This window comes from Cimex lectularius, unplaced genomic scaffold, assembly GCF_000648675.2.
Source record: "Cimex lectularius strain Harlan isolate CLEC.00 unplaced genomic scaffold, Clec_2.1 scaffold97, whole genome shotgun sequence".
Classification (NCBI taxonomy): domain Eukaryota; kingdom Metazoa; phylum Arthropoda; class Insecta; order Hemiptera; family Cimicidae; genus Cimex; species Cimex lectularius.
This window is the reverse complement of record NW_019392672.1, coordinates 868,613-889,416: the sequence shown is the minus strand read 5'-3', so window position 1 is coordinate 889,416 and position 20,804 is coordinate 868,613. Positions and strand designations below refer to the sequence as shown.

The 20,804-nt window shown below is 35.3% G+C and overlaps 1 protein-coding gene across 5 annotated transcripts in view; it reads right to left on the bottom strand.

Annotated features, from left to right (window-relative positions):
- Positions 1–20,804, bottom strand: part of LOC106667103 (dachshund homolog 2) — a 248,288-nt gene that overhangs the window by 118,766 nt on the left and 108,718 nt on the right. For 4 of the 5 annotated variants that reach the window (XM_024225339.1, XM_014394806.2, XM_014394803.2 and 1 more), the window contains one exon: positions 1,239–1,419. In XM_024225339.1, coding sequence (XP_024081107.1) covers positions 1,239–1,419 — 181 coding nt within the window. The remainder of the gene's footprint in view (positions 1–1,238; positions 1,420–20,804) is intronic. The other variant, XM_014394805.2, reaches the window with a different exon arrangement.

Genomic DNA, 20,804 nt, shown 5'->3' with positions numbered 1-20,804 from the left:
TTCTCACACTCTCTCACTCCCTCTCTCTCTCTCTCTCTCTCTCTCTCTATCTCTCTATCTCTCTCTCTCTCTCTATCTATCTATCTTTCTATCTATCTATCTTTCTATCTATTTATCTTTCTATCTATTTCTCTCCCCTCTCTCTCTAACGTGATATCCAAACAACACAAAATGCATATGTTAGATACAAATCAAGACTAAAACATGATAGTATTATATATTATAAATTTTAAAGTATTAATCTGTTTAGATCCGATAAATTATAAAAAAGACCTTCTTATCAACAATGTTTAAAATTGTACACATTAAGCAACTGAACTATCTATTTGTTAAAATAATAGACAAATTAAAACATTAAACTTTGGACAAAACAATATATCGGAAATTCAAATTCACAGAACTCAAAAATCTACTCCAACTCTTTCATAATTACCAGCATAAAAATATTTAATAATATTCCATGTATTATTTCCTCTGAGAGCAGTTTTCGTACTTTCAAAAGGAAACTAAAACATCTGATAGAAGAAAATAATTAACAATGAAATCGTGGAAACAGAAATAAATTAATATTACGTACATATGTATTTTTGTATTCTCTAAATAACTGTAATAGTAACGAAAATTAAAAATTAATTGGTTAATTCATTTAACGTCATGACTATCAAAAACTCTTGCTAAAGTTTTTATAATTTATCTTTTCTTTTTTCTTTGATTGTTATTAATTGTTTTACATAAATAAATATTATCTTATTATAATTATATTATAAAACAAAATTTTTTGTAACGTGAAATGTGTAAAACTTTTTTTTCTTGTATTCTACTCGTAAAATAAATTGCAAAGATCACCAGAATCTGCATAAATTGTATGTGTAATGTATAACGTACAACATAAACTCACGTTAAGTGGAGGAAAGGTCCATGAAACCTAACTTTGCGTGGTTCAATAAAACGTTTTATCAAATCAGTCAATCAATCTCTATCTTCTATATTTTTCTTTCTTTCTTTCTCTCTTTCTTCAATATTCTCTCTCTCTCTCTCATTCTCTTTCTCTCTCTCTCTCTGTCTCTCTCTCTCTCTCCCTCTCTCTCTCTCTCTCTCTTCTTGGTATATAAGGAAATTAACAATTCATTATGGTTGATATTAACTCATAATCTGATTCGTACCATGTGCTTTTTTTATTTGTGTGAATATTGTTGTGTGTGAATAATGGTGGGGTTGAAAGATTGACATCTATTTACCTGGACAAGGCCTCAATGGGCGGTGGCGGTTTGATGAGATGGTGCTGCAGTCCCGGATTGAGTATGGCCGTGTGACCGGAGCCCGGGTGGTTCAGTTGCATGAACTGCATGTGGTTGAGGTGGGTCGGAGGGTGGTTGTAGCCGTTGGCGAGCAGGGGCGACTTCTCCAGCCTCGGACCTTCTGGAACAGAAACGGGTTTGCTTCGTGTCACTCAGAACTCAGTTAATTGCTCCCCGATAGGGATCTGGCTAACAAATTATACGCTCAACTATGCTACAGTTGGTCTGTCCGAAAGAGAAGAACGTCAAGTGTAACTGAGCTTACATGTTAATTATAGTAATCGGGATGAAGCGCATATGTGTCTGTGTGGTCAGTTGAAAATTTAACCTTTTCACTCTCGTTTATTATACTGGACCTATATTCTCAGACCTGAATATAATCAGGGCTTCCCTTCTTCTTAACTACTTAGATGTGTCACAGTCGTAAAAACAAATTTTTTAAAACAATACATACTCAAAAAAATTAAAGTAGTACTATTTGGATTGTTAATCTTTGAAACATGGGATTTTTGAAAATCAGTTACAATACTTTTTCTGTACAGTGACTACAAATTTATATGAAGAGAAATATCGAACTAACGAAATCTTCTACTCGTTCTAGGCCGTTTCGCCAGTCTTAAAAATTGAAATATTATATACGAATATTAACCATAAATATAAATTGTCTTGTTTGTTCTCATGGAACATATTCATAATTATTTGAATTGTTAATAAATGTCATTAATATTTTATAACAGTTTATTTTAAAAAAGAGCCAGTGTGGTACTTATTCGGACTACAAAAAAACCTAAAACGACTGACGAACACTTTTTTAACCATTGCGTTAACTCACCTGAGGAAGGATTAAAATAAATCCGAAACGTGTGGATAAAAACTGGTTGTGGTTTTTTTTGAGATGACCTATTATCCCACCTTCAAGAAGGAAAAATCATAAGATTATTTAAATTGTTAATAATTGGACCGTGAATTTTCTGAAAATCAGTAGCACACAGTGATTACACATTTATAAAAAAAAAGAAATGTCGAACTAACGAAATCTTCTACTCGTTTTAGGTCTTTTCTCCATTTTTTAAAATAGAAATATTATAAATAAATATTAAATATATCTATAAATCGGCTTTTTTGTTCTCATGGATGGAAATTATAATTATTTAAATTGTTAATAATTGAACCATGAATTTTCTGAAAATCCGTAGCACACAGTGATTATAAATTTATTTTAAAAAAATAAATATCGAACCAACAAAATCTTCTACTCGTTTTAGGCCGTTTCTCCATTTTTAAAAATAGAAATATTATATACAAATATTAAACATAAGTATAAATTGTCTTATTTGTTCTCATGGATCGTAATTACAATTATTTGAATTGTTAATAATTGGACCATGAATTTTTTGCAAATCAGTAGAACACAGTGATTACAAATTTATAAAAAAAGGAAATATCGAACTAACGAAATCATCTACTCGTTTCAGGCCTTTTCGCCATTTTTAAAAATAAAACTATTATAAAGAAATATTAAATATAACTATAAATTGGTTTGTTTGTTCTCATGGATCGTATTTATAATTATTTAAATGGTTAATAATTGGACTATGAATTTTCTGAAAATTAGTAGCAATACTTTTTCTACGCAGTGATTTAAATTTATTAAAGAAATAAATATGGAACTAACGAAATCTTCTACTTGTTCTAGGCCATTTCGCCATTTTTAAAAATGGAAATATTATATACAAATATTAAACATAAGTCTCAATTAATTAAGGTTTTTAGTTGAGATTAAACGCGAGCGGGATTCGAACCCACGATCTTCGGCTAGGTACGCCGCTGCTCTATCACTTGAGCTCGATCCACTCGGACCCTAACTTTCCATCTCAACCCCACCTTTTGAAAAATGGTAAAAAGGAGGAAAATTCAATCGAGTGGATAACACGAAGATCGTGGGTTCGAATCCCGCTCGCGTTTAATCTCATCTAAAAACCTTAATTAATTGAGAAATATTAATTGGTCAAGCGGACCACGAAAACTATTGGAATTAAACATATGTATAAATTGTCTTATTTGTTCTCTTGGATTGTATTTCATAATAAATAAATTCAATTTATTAACACAAATTAACAGTATGACTCTAAACAACCGACTTAGAAATAGTGACTAAAAATCGAGAAATTTGTTAATTTACTGAGTACAGTTAATTTATATAATCATTTGAACTGTAAGTCATACCATGTGATTTCTAGGACAATTCTGCTACTAACGAGATATTTTAAATATATTTTTCTTTTTTATTCTTTAAAGCAATTTGATGATTGTCATAACTGTTTTTTACAAGTTGAATTACCAACTTTTTAAATTATAATTATTTTTATGACAAGTATGGGCCATGGGAATTTATATAATAATTATACAGGATGACAGAAAAGTACTATTAATACATATTAATTGGTAAAATAGTGATGCTGGTCAATTGATTTTTTCTCATCAAACGTAAAATATACTTGTAAATTTTTTCCTCCAACATCTTTGATTTTTATTAAATTTCAATAAAAAGATGGAAATTGAACGTAAAAAATTGGCAATGTAGTCGAAATCATAAAAAAACCAAACAATTTTCCAGTTTGAATAATCTGAATGAATACAGATATAATAAATCAGAGGAACTGGTCAATCTGCCAATTCATCTTTACCGACGTGCAAAAGGCGAATTAAATATTAAACCCAGTCTTCAATTCTAATATAATAGCAGGGTCTTGGCAGTTTTTTCGTCAAAATCGTCCCCACAGATTGGGCATTTGTTAGGAATTAGCATAAGAGAAGTAGCGTGAGAGAATGATAATGCAACCAGCCGGAGGCGACAAAATTATAAGAATGAAACCATTAAATATAACCACGACTTATCAACAGATCAGGATGTTTCTCACTTTATTCAATAAACCTATATTAGAAGTAAAAACATTGAAGATAATTCTTCTAACAACTAATACAGAAGAATGAACCAATCCAAAAAATAAAAAGAGAGTGTAATTGCAGTCAAAACTAAACATTCAAATAAACCGTACTTTATATGAAAAGATTTTGCAAGTCTGAACACTTAAAAAACATAAATATGCCGAGATTAACGTTTTTATCATAATTTTTCATAAAAAGAATTTGATTGTTTTTTTAGATCTTTGTCCTGAAAGTAATGTGCTTTCGGTAACGATTAATTTATCAAATGACCATTGACAGCAGATGAAGATTCGGTATAGAACATGAGCAAAGCCGATAAACCTTCATCGACCACTTCTAACGGTGCACTTCACCCCAAGTTCTTGCAATAGATTTGGTAGGATTAAAGAGAAATCCTTGAAGTTGGGATGTTCGAATCTCTTCCAGAGGACGAAAGGTCGGTCGCATAAATTACCTTTCCCAACTTAGGGGATAAGTCCGCAGGGTAGTCCTAAACGAAAATTAGAAAGGGTAGTTGGTGATACAGAAAAAATTACTATCTGGGAAGTACTACCTCCTATTATTATTATTATTATTATTATTATTATATTATTGAATTCATTTAAATACAAAAGAAAAACATTGGCCAAGGGGCATGTAACAACTGAATTTCTGAAATTGATTCAACCTTTTAATGCAACTATTAGCTAACCATTTTAACTAACAATTCCTAAATAGATAGATATAACAAAAATAGTCACAAATAGTTAAAAGATCAGATATTCAGAGTACTAACTTTGGAAACTATAACTTATTGAACGATATACAATTATCATTGATTATTATAGATAATTGTGTTGAAATTAGTCTTAATGATATTTTATATGTATACAACGGTAGGTTTGCTGGCCAATTAGCTTCAAATACTTATAGTTTTTATATATGCAATATATATATATATACATATACAGGGTGTCCTTTTTAGATTGCCTTGCTGAATTTCTCTTGAACCAATGCGTTATCAAAAAAATACATGTTAAATATTTTTTTAGTCTAGTTTCAAATTTTTACCTTTTTGGCGTACCTTAGGCCCAGCTCAACTTCAAAATTTTAAATACGACGTTCTGACACAATTGTATTATCATGGTCACGAAATAGGTCCGGAGTATATCTCTAATTTTATTTTTTGAAAAACCTAAAACCCTTCCAACATTTCGGGGGGAGAGAGGAATTCGGGTTTTCGCGAAGATATAATAAAATATTCAGTTCCTCTTCGAAATTACGCTGCTGATTTCTTGGCGATGGAACAGCCATTGATCCCTATCTCCTCGTATTGCGAGTAACACGCATAAACGTTTTGTGGTGCACTCAGGAGCGATCAGGAAATGTCTGGGAGTACAACGCGACTGAACGACGCAGCCACCACTATGAATAAAGCAGTCAATTAAGCTAAATGGCCAAATGGCTAGAAGGCTGCAGGCCAAGTTGGCATCTATATTTTCTTCATCGAGGGCATTGATGGTGTTCACCCCGAACTCTACAAAATCATTAGGGTACTTACTCAACTCGCTGTTGATCGGAAAATGTGCTCATCGGTTAATTTTGAATGTAACGAAAAGGTAGGGGGCGCCGGTGGCCGCAATGGCTTAGGCTATGCTCATCACTGTAAGGTAAAGGTCCCGGGTTCGAATCCAGCGGCCCTGCATTACTTACAAATGGAATTTTTTTCAAAAAAGGTACTGTATGAGTATTTACATGGCCTCTGCATTTGTGAACCCTCGTAAAAAGTAAAAAACCACTTTCAAAACGCGAATTTGATAAACCATGACATAATGTAAATAATAAACGCGATTAATGTTTACTTTAGTGAAGTTGCAAATTATTGTAATTAACGACCAAACACTAAATGCGTTTTTTCAAACTTTTGTCCATAATTTGTCATTTTTGAACAATTTAAAATCCGATTGCACCATTATATTCAGCGTAAAAAATTCCTTTAAAAATATGTGTCAGGACATACAGGGTCGTATTTGAAATGTTGAAGTTGTACTGCCTGAGTCCTGAGGCTCCCGGTGTAATTTTTCTCCAAAAAATTTTTTTTTTGTATAGCGTTATTCGTTCAAGAGAAACTCAGCCGTACCATCTTAAAAGGACACCCTGTATATGTATGTAAGTATATGTTATGTATTACATATAATGTATTATATATTATTTATAACATAATTTCTTTAAATCTCAGGATGTTCACAATTTGTGGTTGTTTTTGTTTAAAATTAATTTGTAACTTCCAGCTTCGTGTTAAACACAGGACAAAAGGAGAGTAGCTAGTATTCAAATTAAATTAGAATGCTCGCCCATTATTACTTTTTTTTTTATAACTGAAACGCTTTCTGGTGTTGTTAAGTGTGTGGCAGGTGGTTTGGGCTCCTAGGTCTTAGTTTGAAAATTACCACCTATACCATTGACCACACAATACTCCCGTTCATTACGTATTCACACGAGCTTTTATCTGTTTCCACATCTCGGAACGCTTCATTACAAAAGGAGGCCTACGTTTTTGTTTTTTCTTTAGCCAAAGTGTTTAAGAGCCGGCGAACAATGGGTCCGCGGGGCTGCTTTACAAAACGTGCATGTTCTCTTCCTTGCGAGTACGAATTGGAAAATGAATTAACGAATCCGAAATCCTGGTGCGATGCCGTGCCGGCAATCATATCATTAAGAATATGAGGTACGTGACGTGATGAAGTGCCTCCAAACTGCTCGCTTCGTCTCGGATTTTAATAACACCCTGAGCAACATTTATGCACGGATGACTTTTCGTTTTGCAAACGCGAGTTTCAGGATGATTCAGTCTTCTCAGTGCTTAAAGTTTGATTTGCAACACGAGGCTTATTTGACCACTTAAGGCGAGTGTAATAGTTTTAAATTGAGCACGATTACGTATAACGATTAGATGAAATATTTTCAAATATTCAATGGTCTTGATCGATATAAATAACATGGAGATGATGTCTTAAGATATTTTTAACTTATTGTAATAAGTATTTCAAAAAAATTAAAAATGTCTAATGAAAAGGGATTTTGATACAAATATAGGCGTGAAATTGTATCAATACCACTTGGTTCGCAGGAAACGGTCATGTTTGACTTTATTTCTATTTTTAAATAAATGTTACAGGTTGTCATTAATAAATTAGATTTGTAAGCAAGAGCTTTTACAATGTGTAATATAGGTCAACACCTAACTATGTCTAAGGTGAAACGCCGCTCACCAAGGGCAAACTGCGAAAAAAACGGACACCTAGATCATCAGTCGTAATCGTAAAGAAAACAGCTGGGAATTTTTTTATGATTATTCAGAAATCGTGAGATGTGGCCTAGTGTGATGTAGGTTTCAGAAAAAGATTTTCTTTATCGTGCCAACGTTTCGGTCTTTATTGAGATCATCTTCAGGGCCTGGGATTTACAAACATTGTTTAAATATAACAAAAACATGTAGGATGTGGAAAAAAGTGAATGTACACAATGCAAAAAAATATTTTTTTATATTAAATCAAAGTATTACTACTCATTGAACAACTTAGATTGAATATAAAAAAAAGTAGTGATTAGTGACCGTTAATCGATAATTATTCATAAAACGTGAGATGGGGTCTGGTGTGATGTAGGTTTCAGAAAAACATTTTCTTTATCGTGCCAACGTTTCGACCTTTATTGAGATCATCTTCAGGGCATGAGATTTACAAACATTGTTTACATTTAACAAATACATGTAGGATGTAAACAATGTTTGTAAATCCCAGTTCCTGAAGATGTCAATAAAGACCAAAACGTTGGCAAGATAAAGAAAATGTTTGTCTGAAACCTACTTCACACCAGACCGCATCTCACGATTTCTGAATAATCATCGACTAACGGTCACTAATCACCACAAATTTGTATTTTTTATTTATATATATATTTTTTAACTGGCAACTTTTAAGGTGTCAAGTTTATAAAGTTAATTTTTAAACTCTTAAGGTGAATTTGTATAGAGATGTGAACACGCACTGAAAAAAAGGGCAGATGCCTTCTGTGACAGTCCAGCCCTCGGATTTAGCAAACGTTTGTTACCTCGATAGGTGATTCATTATGTCCCACTTGAGGCGTCGACGATCCCCCCGGGGATCGAGGAGCCACTAGGATCATGCTCTTCTCCAATTAAGAGCCGGGGGATCTTCGAATTTGCATATCCTCGAGGTTTTCTCGGTTTGGGTTGACGTTGACGGATGAGAGTGAAGACCCATCCGTCAGGAAGGGTGTGTGTTTGCAGTCCGTGCCCGGGCATAAACCTAGGCCGACCCCTTATCTCAAAGTACCACTGTATAATTGTTCAACCCTCAAGAATACCCTTGGACATACCCTTAGTGGATTATCCTCAACCGAAAAACCTATGACCAAATCTGCATCGTTCCTGCATACACATCGACATATAAATAGACTTTTTATTGTTCATAAGATAATGGAAAAAAACTAAATGAAAGAAACTTTAAACTTGACTCGATGAAATTTCGATGCATTTACGATTCTATTTCACACCGTTAATACTAACATTCTTATTCGTTTAACAATTCTGAAGAATTCTGAAAAAAAAAAATTCAGTAGACTTATGACATAGTACTACAAGTTTTCATCTTGTTTCATATTTTAAATAATAATTAAATTCTCTAAATGTTGCATAATCTTTTGAATAATGTTTACGGTTGGTACATTGGGCATTCTATCAATAAGTGCCATAAGTTTTTCAACAATTGCACATTACATAATGAACTATTATTTGAAAAATCGAGTTTATACGAAATGTGTGGTGATTAGATCTCTCTATTTCTGAATAATTTATACGAAATGTTGTTCACATCCATTCAATATTTTTATATGCTAATCCCAAGCTGACTGCTTAACATTCGTTTATGTTTTTAACCAAGGAAATATGTAAACACTCGCCTCTAAAAACATTTCTGATTGATCTATAATTTGGAGAATATTTTTAGTGTTCAAAATTGCTTCTACATGGATTATTATTATATTGGAAATTATTATTTACTTGACTATCGAATTCATTTAACCATTTTAAAAAAAGTGTTGGCAGTCAACTGGATGACATATTCAATAATTCAACCAACTAATTCACCATTCTCTTAACAATTGTGCGAAATAATTCGTATCTTCAAGATCGCTTCTTATCATTTTCAATATTCTGAAAATAGTTGTAAAAGAAAATTACTTTATACCTGGCTCCATATTTTGGGGGAGGGCTCACAACACAAATGTGAACTTGAGCACCCGTTGTACCGGTGTTCTTCCATCGAAGAAACTCATTTTTGAAGGGGGTTGGGACCAAATTCAAGGTCGCTGAGATCCGATCCCGCCCCTTCCATTGATGAGTGCCGTGTCAATTTCTTTCAATTGCGCCACCGGTCCCCTTAGGCGTCAGAAAAAGTCCAAGGCGACAGTGGGGATCGAACCCACGACCGCGGGATCTATTAGCCGAGAGTGTGACGCCTTCACCACTTGGCTACCGCGGCCCCTCTGCTGGATTGATAAGACCAATATTTGCCTCCCTACTGCCAAACCTTGAAGTAGGTTTTTTAAAATATTTTTTATTAGTTTTAGGGCCGGAAACAACTTGGTAATGCCAGCCCTCGCTTTCTTAGATTTACATTTCTTTTCTTATCTTTGTCGCGTTTTAACCTACTGATTTCATTCACTGATTCTCAAGTTTCAATGTTTTATGGTATAAAGTTAGCCAACTCTCTTTTCTTTATCCTAGCTCCTCTGTACCTCAGGATCTCGTCGATTACGGATAAAATAACACAAATAAACAGAAACAAAATAAAAACATGATAGTCAGCTTAACGTTCAAACTAACCAAGGGTACTCGCCTCGGGTTATTTGTTGATAACCGCTTCCGTTCAGACTATTAAATTAAATTCAAATGTTCATTCTCACTATCACAGAGCAATCGATTTTCCTCGGACTTATTGATGGATAACCCCCTCTATTCACGCAAATAAATACATTCGTTCAATAACTCATATCATATACACGAATATACGAAAATATACAATTCAAAATATTTATGGCCTTGAGGTGTTGGATCAACGAATTGGGTGATTCATAAGGTTATGTGTGGAGTTCAAAATCAAACAATAATTTTCGAAATGATTCACCAAATTTTTTTTAAAAAGATGGTCCTAAATTTGTCATATGTGAGCACGTTAATCAAAAACGAAAACTGAACATGTTATCAATATTTTCACTTTTTATTTTACATATATGATATGTACATATAATCCAAAATTAAAAAACAAGCTCACAGCACCCCGAAATCAACACATATAAATAAAGAAAAATTTATGAAAATTGTTCTTGGTTGTGTTGTCTATTGTATATAACCACCAGACCGCATCTCACGATATCCAAATAATCATTCATTAACAGACACTAAATACCACACATTGTATATAATAAATAATACGATAAAAAATGTAGCGGAAAGAACTTATCGAAAGAAATTATAATAACAAAAGATTATCAACTTAAGAATTTTTTTTAAACTAATTCCAGAATAGGACATCAAATGTGAAGTCGAGGTTAATAGTGGAATAATTAAAAAGAAAAACCTTTTTCTTGTTGTATTTATTGCGCCAGAAACCAATTGAAAAAATAAAATAAATAAAATGCTGGTATTTTCAAAATAATTTGTTTATTGATTTTCCAACTCGAGAGATTTTGGTCAATACTGACTCGGGGTTGTGTCAGACAGATGACCTTCCGGTTTCAAAGATCTACGACCGACTTTAATAAAAACAGGCAAAAATTGTTCTCTAATGTCGAAATTAGTCCGGCTTTCGCCACGGCCGGCAGTAGATTTCACGGAGCCAGGTTGGAGAAAAACATGCCCAGGAGAAATTTATTTAATCACAAAAGATGAATTGTATTTTCATCGGTATCGTTTGTACCCTCGCTCATATTCCCCGTTATTTAACTATCTGCGGTGTCACGCGCACGGTTTAACGCCGTTCGAAAAGAGCGTGTCCGCTGCACATGAAAACCCCTGTCAACTCTTGCTTTTGGCACTCGGAGAACACGATTGCGGTACTCTTCTCTCCATCCCGAAAGTCATGAATCCGAATCGATTGAGAAAGATTTCAATGATGTTTGATGATCTAGAATTCGGCCTTTAAATTTCTAAAAGAACTGTCAGTGGAACTACTTAATTAAACTTAATTCAATTTGTTTTAACGTCAAACTTTCATTAATTCAAGTGCCAGATTTGTAAAAAATTTTGCGACCTTATATTCGTAGAGTACTCTAGTCCCAGAATAAAGTATTCTTCCTCACTCTCTCACTCTCTCTCTCTCTCTCTCTCCGTCTCTCTCTCTCTTTCTTTCTCTCTCTCTCCGTCTCTCTCTCTCTCTCTTTCTTTCTTTCTCTCTCTCTCTCCGTCTCTCTCTTTCTTTCTCTCTCTCTCTCTCTCTCTCTCTCTTTCTCTCTCTCTCCGTCTATCTCTCTCTCTTTCTTTCTCTCTCTCTCCGTCTCTCTCTCTCTCTATCTATCTCTCTCTCTCTTTCTTTCTCTCTCTCTCCGTCTCTCTCTCTTTCTTTCTCTCTCTCCGTCTCTCTCTCTCTTTCTTTCTCTCTCTCTCTCCGTCTCTCTCTCTCTTTCTTTCTCTCTCTCTCTCCGTCTCTCTCTCTTTCTCTCTCTCTCTCTCTCTCTCTCTACTAATAAAGAATGATTAATAATTGAATTTATATACCTCTCAAGAAATCATACTATTAGAGTGTATTGTATGTTATTTTGGACAATTTTGTAAGTTCTTTTTAGGGTTCGATTCTTAATGATTTATTACAGTTTAATGAGGTGATGAAATTTGATTTTATATGTATGTATTGCAAGTAAATTTTGTAATTATACGATTTCTTTCTTTAGTGATTTATTACGGTTAAATGAATGTACTTTTTAATTGAGTTATTATTACCGTTCCACGTTCAGCTTGAATTGTCAAACTGACCTAACTCTGAGAAATTTGTAAAAACAAATCGTTTGTCAAATCAAGATCAAATCTCTCTCTCTCTCTCTCTCTCTCTCTCTCTCTCTCTCTCTCTCACTCTCTCTCTCTGTCTCTCTCCTAAAAAAGAATATTAATAATTGTAGTGTATGTTATTTTGAACCAATTTGTAAGTTCTTTTTTTGGATTTGTTTCTTAATTGATTTATTACAGTTTAATGAGGTGATGAAAATGTAATTTTATTTCTATGTTATCTATAATATTGTTCGTAAATTTTATCATTATATGGTTTCTTTATTGATTTATTAGTTAGTTTTGGTTAAATGAATATAAATTTTAATTTAGTTATTATTACTGCTCCACATAAAGCTTTTTTTATTATAATTTATAATTTTTTATTATTATATAATATGATCACTTAGAAGAAAGGTCAAATTGACCTAACTGTGCGAAATTTGTGAAAATAAATCTTCTCTCTCTCTCTCTCTCTCTCTCTCTCTCTCTCTCTCTCTCTCTCTCTCTCCCACCCCACACTTACTAATTGTCGTTTGTTCTCTTGTCAATGTTGTAAAGAATAGTTCAAGACATTCTGAAAGCCCACTCTTTTATTATCAGGTATCAATTAACAAAAATCTAGTTCATTGTGTTGATGAATGTGTTCAAGTTTTGATGGGGGAAATTTAACAATGCTTTAAGACTGATTATAAAATGGATATACAATATTGAATCAAAATGCAAAATACTTCATTTAGCATTAAGTCAAATTTGTTAATATTAATTTCACAGAACATGCTAGCTCTGAAAATAAAGAAATTTATCTTTTTGCTAATTAAAATTAACATAAATCAGATTAAAAGGTATTCTCACACTATGCTTACAGTTTTAATATCGAATTAACTACAAATTAAAAGCAGTGATTTATAGCTTATGAAATTAACAGTTAATTAACAGCCGGCGGTGCGTTTTCTTTACAGATTTCTTTCTTACAAAAGTACATGTCGACCTTTTTAGTTAATTGAACAATGGTCTATGTAATTGACCAAGGAGGGAAACAAACTGAACCTGAGGATAACGGTGGGATTTAAAGGAAGGAAAAAATAAATGCGACAAAAGAGGAAGAGGCGAAGTGGAATTTAGCAGTTTGTCTCGAACCCGTGGCCCCTTATTACACGAACGTATATCACAGGGCGAGCTGTTATTAGGCCACTCGTGGAAATTATATCATTGGTGTTGGCCGAGTCAGAAGTACAGAGATAAATCAGTTTTGACGTTTCGTGGTTAATACGTTCCAGACGGTCGAGGAGCCTCTTTGAGCTGTAATGACGGACCAGTTGGTTTTATTTACCGTCTTTATGCCAATTCTAGCCGGTCCTGCGTAATTGCGGGGGAAAGGCGGTGCGGCGTTTCGGTTTTGACCTGCATTCGGTGCCAAGGCTCTGGGGTGGCTGGCCCTAGGATCAAATCGGCTCACTCCAGAGAAATAAAGGTCATAATGACAATGTGCAAAACGTTTCTTAGCCCATTATTTGGTATAGTTCTTTAAAACAATAACTTATGTCACCCTTCCTACACTTTTCACTGTGATCTTATGTTACAAAAGTATATAGATTCACTAATTTCGTGGTCCGCTTGACCAATTAATCTGTTACAATTAATTAAGGTTTTTAATTGAGATAAAAAAGTCAATGGCACGAGCGGGATTCGAACCCACGATCTTCGGCTAGATACGCCGCTCCATCACTTGAGCTATCGTGACCGTTTCATTTGTCGTCGAGAATCCAATCCGATTACACGACATTTGAAAATGGCAAAAAGGAGGGAAAATTCAAAAATGTGGGGTTGAGATGGGAAGTTAGTGTCCGAGTGGATCTAGCCGAAGATCGTGGGTTCGAATCCCGCTTGTGCCATTGACTTTTTTATCTCAACTAAAAACCTTAATTAATTGTAAAGTATATAGAATTTACTAAGTATTCTATAAAAACAGATTACGAAGAAAATTAAAGCATACTTTGGATTAGCTTGCTTTTATTATTATCCGTAACGTATTTTTCAAAGGTCTTTTAATATTTCTTCAATACATAACACACAGAGCGAGCGAGGGAGGGGGAGAGAGAGAGAGCGAGAGAGCGAGAGCGAGAGAGAGAGAGAGAGAAAGAGAGAGAGTGAATGAGAGAGGGAGAGACAGGTAGAATATCGTTCTCGTTAATTGTATGAAAGGTCATTTCCGACTAAAATTTGCGAGATTTTTTAAACAAAAAGATTTGTTTGTAGTCCATTTTCTCTTTCTCTTTCTCTCTCTCTCTCCCTCTCTCTCTTCCTAACCTATCTCACTCTTTCTTCCTCCCACATTCTCTCCTTACCATCTCTCTCTCTCTCTCTCTCTCTCTCTCTCTCTCTCTTTATGACTCACCCACTCACTCACTTATCCTCTCTTTCTCACCCTCTCTCTCACTCTCTCTCTCGCTCTCTCTCTCCCTTTGTCGCTCACCCAGTCACTCACTCACTCATCCTTTTTCCCCCTCCCTCTGTCTCTCTTTCTAACTTACAAACTCACTCCCTCATTCTCACTCTCTCGTTTTCTTTCTTTCCATCTCACCAACACACTCTCTCTCTCATTACTCACTTTCTCTCCCACTCTTCTATTCAGTTTACACATACAAATGATGAAAAAACTTGCAGTTTACATTTTACCCATGAGAGTACAAATAATCCAAAAATCCTCTCCATACATCTTTTCCCCTCAAACTCTCTCTCTCTCTCTCTCTCTCTCTCTCTCTCTCTCTCTCTCTCTCTCTCTCTCTCTCTCTCTCTCTCTCTCTCCTCTCTTTATGACCTTAGTGTAGTGTTTTTAGATTGAACTAGCATTTAAGTAGGATTAATCGTAACCGAATGACTGGCGAAATACCCTTCTTTGTTAATAAATGTAATAGTTTTTGCAATTGTTGCTAATTCGCCCAGATCGAAAACTGTTTCGTTAAAAAAAAAAAATTGTATTGCGGGTTGTTAGGTTGTAAACATGTTTCCTTCTTTGTGAAGGATGGGGCTATAACCCAAAGAGTTGAAGATATAAGCTCAAGGTAAATACAAATGCCTCATCATTTAAGCTGGCAACCCACCTTATGATCAATCTTTAGTTTGATTGAATTTCTCTTTTTTAATCGTGACTCCGCCCGTGGGATAATATTCAGGAATACGACGGGAATGTCAAAAAAGAAGGGCCTTTGCCCCTTCCACTTATTTTCCTATCAGAACGAGAATGAACGCAGCAATCAGTCAAAGAGAGAATCAGTGGGGATGGACCGCAGGAGTTATTTGTCTAAAAGCGGTTGCAGTTCATTCTTATTGTCATCACGTTCCCAAGAACATTTGTCACTTTCCCCCTACCGCCAGACTCTAATTCTTCACATTACACTGCCATCTATTTATTGCCTCAGTCAATAACGGGAGCCCACTTTGTGAATACTAATGCAGCCGACTCCCTGCATCACGACTCGAGGCAATTATAGTTCATCCGAGAGGACACCTAGATATTTTTTTATTCGGGATTTTCCCCCCTCGCGTTTCGACGGGCGGGCGAATCGATTCGTACCCGAGAAAGGGAATTAAACCGCTTATTAGATCATTTTGAAAAGTTCTCCGCTTATCCTTCGGGTTGGGAAGAGGCAAGGAGGTGAAATCGTGAGCAGATCTCACAGAATTGTGAGCGCCGACAATCACGACCGATCTCGATCCATGATTCGGATGTGGCCCGCTCCATAAAACCGAGGGGGGCGCTTAATTTAAATCATACGTGAACTGAGAGGAAACAAGGTCGAGGCCGAAAACGAATCATCCTCTTTCACGCTTCGGACTTTTTGATATTTCGTGATAAGGCTTTAACCAGTCTCGTCGAATTTAATTGCTCTCCGACCACGACAAGCCTTTTCTAGTTTGAACCGTTTCGCCAAAAAACACGTTTGACAAAGACGTTTTCAAGAAATCTTTTTTTTTTTTAAATATAATTTGTTGTACATTACAAACAACTACCTTAAAGTAGGTAATAAGTAACAGTCAGAAAGGTAATTAAAACAAGACAAAATTAAAACCAAGAGTGGAGAAAACACCCATTGTTATTACTCCAATGTTACAATAATATTGTTTGTTCAATTGATACGTGTGTCATTATCACTTGCACTGTCATCATCATCACTTCCTAGGAGATCTCACGGCCATTGTCTGTTCAGTCGGCGAGGAGGGTTTGAGGGGATTCGTCGGGATGCGAGGTTTGTGATGTGTTGGTATACGTTAGTTGGGAGATTTTTATGAAATTTACGGTAACGGAAACGTATTTCATCTTGTACGAAAGGAATATGTAAATCTGTATGTATGGTTTGGTTCGATACATAAAATGGAGCATCTAGTATTTTTCGTAGTATTATAGACTGGGCAGTTTGAATGCGGTGGATATTGGAATGTTTGGCTGAACCCCACACTTCCAGTCCGTAAGTCCAAATCGGCTTAACTATGGTGTTGTAAAGCAGCCTTTTATTTTTGAGAGGTAAATTAGAGCGTTTGTCAAGAAGTCGTGCAAGAATTCTAAATCGTGTCATAACCTCCTGACGTTTCAGTCTTGTGTGAGGATTCCACGTCAGGTGTTTGTCGATGTACAATCCGAGGTACCGCACCTTGTCCGCAGTTGGGAGGGGAGTATTGTTTAAGAAAACAGGGGGGGAGAGATCTTTTTATGAAGAGTGAAGGTAATGTGGGTGGATTTTTCTGTATTAAATTTTATCCTTTTCTTTTTACACCAAGACTCTAGTAGTATGATGTGTTGTTGGAGGTTTCGAGTGGAAATGACAAGATCGGAGTTGCTAGAGAGAATTGCCGTATCGTCTGCGAATGTGAATGTGGTGGTTTCGGGATGAGATGGCATGTCAGCTGTGAAAACCTGGTACAGTGTAGGGGCCAGAACGCTACCCTGAGGGACACCAGCATGGATAGGAAAATATGAAGAGAGGGAATGGCCTTCAATGACTTGGAAGAATCGGTCAGTGAGGTAACTGTGCAGCACGAGATAGTAGGTGGATGGAAGGATGTCCCTGAGCATGAACAGCAGGCCCGGGTGCCAAACTCGATCAAAAGCTTGGCTTACGTCAAAAATGTAAAACTAGGTGTTTAGATTACAACAGAGTAATTTCGCCGGTTAAAAAATGAAATAACTAAGAAATTCATTCCATTATATTGTACCTGAGAATTAAAATTCAATTTTTTGAGTTTTAGAAACCAATAATTTTCAAACAGACAAAAAAGGAAATACTACTTCATTAGAAACAAAAAAACAATAATAACCCAAATTTTGATACACTGGTATTCAATTTAAAAAAAATGAATTATTTGTGTTTATTATTGGAGTTGTGACCATTCTTTTGGATCCTTAACCTCTCGGGAGAAAATTGAACTATAAATCAAGGAATGATAACTACAGTCTAGTGACTCTTTTCGTTTCGCCGTTATCTTAAAAGAATAATTGTAGAAGAAACGGCCGTTTAACACGTGTGTTGCTTAGATTTTCACACTAGATCCGTTCCATTATACGGACTTCCGGACTTATAGAGCGTTTAAGAACAATGGGCCAACAATTAAAGTTGAATATTAATACACGAGCATCCAAGCGCGCTTCTGCCTGTCGCTCCGGCCAACAACACGCTAATAAGCTGGTATCGCATTTCCCGGCTCTCTTGGAATTTTTCTACTCGTAATTAACCCGACTGTCAAAATGAGTGAAAAGGAAATTAAAAGATCAGAGCCACGCCCTGTTATTACGGCAATTAGGCGACTTGTACACTGACTCCCGTCTTGTGTTACCGGGACCATATCGGGTTTCCGATACATCGGTGTGAACATTTCTCCAGCGAGTTGTGGAAGTCGGGGTTGATGACTGGGAGACGAACAACCAGATCGATTCGGAAAAAGAAACAATACTGCATAAACGATAGATATTTTCTTTTCAAATTTATGCTAAACGAGCGTATTAGAAGGAATCAAGATCATGTGAAACTTGCCAACCCAACATTTTTTACGTGGTACAATAAAACCAACCCACAAACTAGCCGAGATAGTTCCAAAAATACCAAATTTAAAATTAGAAATTTTATTTGCGTGTAATAAATCTTGTTTTTAAAGATAAAATTAAATTCACTAGTTTTCGTGGTCAGCTTGACCAATTAATATATTTCAATTAATTAAGGTTTTTAGTTGAGTTAAAAAAAGTCAGTGTCACGAGCGGGATTCGAACCCACGACCTTCGGCTAGATTCGCCGCTTCTGAAAAATGGCAAAAAGGAGGGAAAATTAAAAAAGTGAGATGGGGAAGTTAGTGTCCGAGTGGTCGAAGTCACGATAGGTCTAGTGGTAGAGTAGCGGAGTATCGTGGGCTCGAATCCCGCTCGTGACACTGAAGTTTTTATCTCAACTAAAAATCTTAATTAATTGAAAGTTAAAATAAAATCTAAAGTGGGAAATCTTGTCCGTACATTGAATGAAATTATAAGTTGAGTTATATAAAGATTATTTCTCTGAATTCTAGGCAAGTTGTTCAACTTCTTTTATTTTTTATGACAATTTTTTATTTTTATTTCAAATATACAATAAAAAACAAATGAAATGTTTGTTAATTAAAAGAAGGATGATTAACAGAAAAACGTCGAAAGTTTTTCTAACATTTTCCACCGGTGCATGTTTTTACTCTCGTACTTGAAACGTCTATGGTTAAATCGTTCTACAAAGATTTTTTATGAGAAAAACAATTTAGATTATTTTTGATAAAGGCTAAACATTTTAACTTAAAAAGTTATTTGCGCGGAGCAAAAACTCTCTCTGAAGCAAAATACAGATTAAACTTTCAATATTTGATGGTTAAAGATGAAAGTATATTCAGTATTAATTTATTTAAATTGTTGTCTAAAGTGGAAAATCTTGTACTTACATTAAATGAAATGTGTAGTGATTAGTGACCGTTAATCGATAATTATTCATAAAACGTGAGATGCGGTCTGGTGTGATGTAGGTTTCAGAAAAACATTTTCTTTATCGTGCCAACGTTTCGACCTTTATTGAGATCATCTTCAGGGCCTGAGATTTACAAACATTGTTTACATTTAACAAATACATGTAGGATGTAAACAATGTTTGTAAATCCCAGGCCCTGAAGATGATCTCAATAAAGATCGAAACGTTGGCACGATAAAGAAAATGTTTTTCTGAAACCTACATCACACCAGACCGCATCTCACGATTTCTGAATAATTATTAAATGAAATTATAAGTCGAGTCTAAACCAAGATTATTTATCTGAATTCTAGGCAATGTTCAACTTATTTTATTTTTATGTCCATTTTTTATTTTTTATTTCAAATATTCAATAAAAAAACAAATGAAATGTTTCTTAATTAAAAACAGATCGAATAACAGAAAAACGTCGAGAACAGGCATTCAGTAATTATTCGCCATTTCCTGAATGTTTCTAAGTTCTGGGATCGTTGTTTCCCTTGACCCTTCTTTCATTTGGCTAGCCGGCCCCCAAGGTGAAGCCTCAGTTCCAGCTTCTATTTTCTGGTAGTGCAGTATAACGAGGTCACTAAGAGCTTTGTGACCTTATCCACCGCTACCGGAAATAAGGATAAGACAAAAGAAAAGTGAACAAAATCGTCACCTGTGTTTGGCCGCGATATCGCCCAGGTGGGTCGAGGAACGTTTTTCGAGAGGAAGCGGGACCCTGGCAGATTAGAGCTAACGACTGCCTTCCGGGAGTGGGGCCGAACGTTATTTCAATCGGCAACTAGACGAGGGGTAGCAATTGAACTAACCTCTCCAATTTATCTGTGTGAGACTATCAATTGGCAACACACGACCACACAGACAAACATATTGTTCTCATCCGTGCAGTTAATGTTTCGTGACCCGAATACGAGTGCGTCTCCACTTCCCGTCCGTGTTTGCGATTCGGCTGGAAGGCTTGTCAATCTAGTCGAGGAAGTAATAAAGGCGGGGAGTTATGCACCGTTTTATGCAGCCAATCAGCCGGGGATGGGATTACGGCCTCTTAGCGGACACCTTAGCAAGCAGACGTGTCTCGAATGTTTGTCGCCCGTCTTAATCGACCCGACCCTAGATTTACTACACATTTCTCATATGAGAGGGCTTAACTACAACTTTCCCAGTAATATAAAACGAAACGTTCTGTAATACACGCTTAACGTCGAATCCCTCCCTGCCTTATATCTGTACGACGATTCGTAGTGGAACTTGGAACTTTTACCAATTTATATTTATCTGTAACTAATCTTTTTTCTTGAAATCGCTGCATTTCCTATCTTTTCCGTTTTTATTCAAACAGATCTAACGTTATCCTCCAGGTCTGCTCGTGTTGATCTGTAGTTTCATTATTTCCGATCATAGTAGTCTGTTTATTCTCGTTTGCGAATTTTGGAAGGTACTAAACTTAATATTCACGTTTATTTAATTCTAAAGTTACAATAATAAGATAAATGT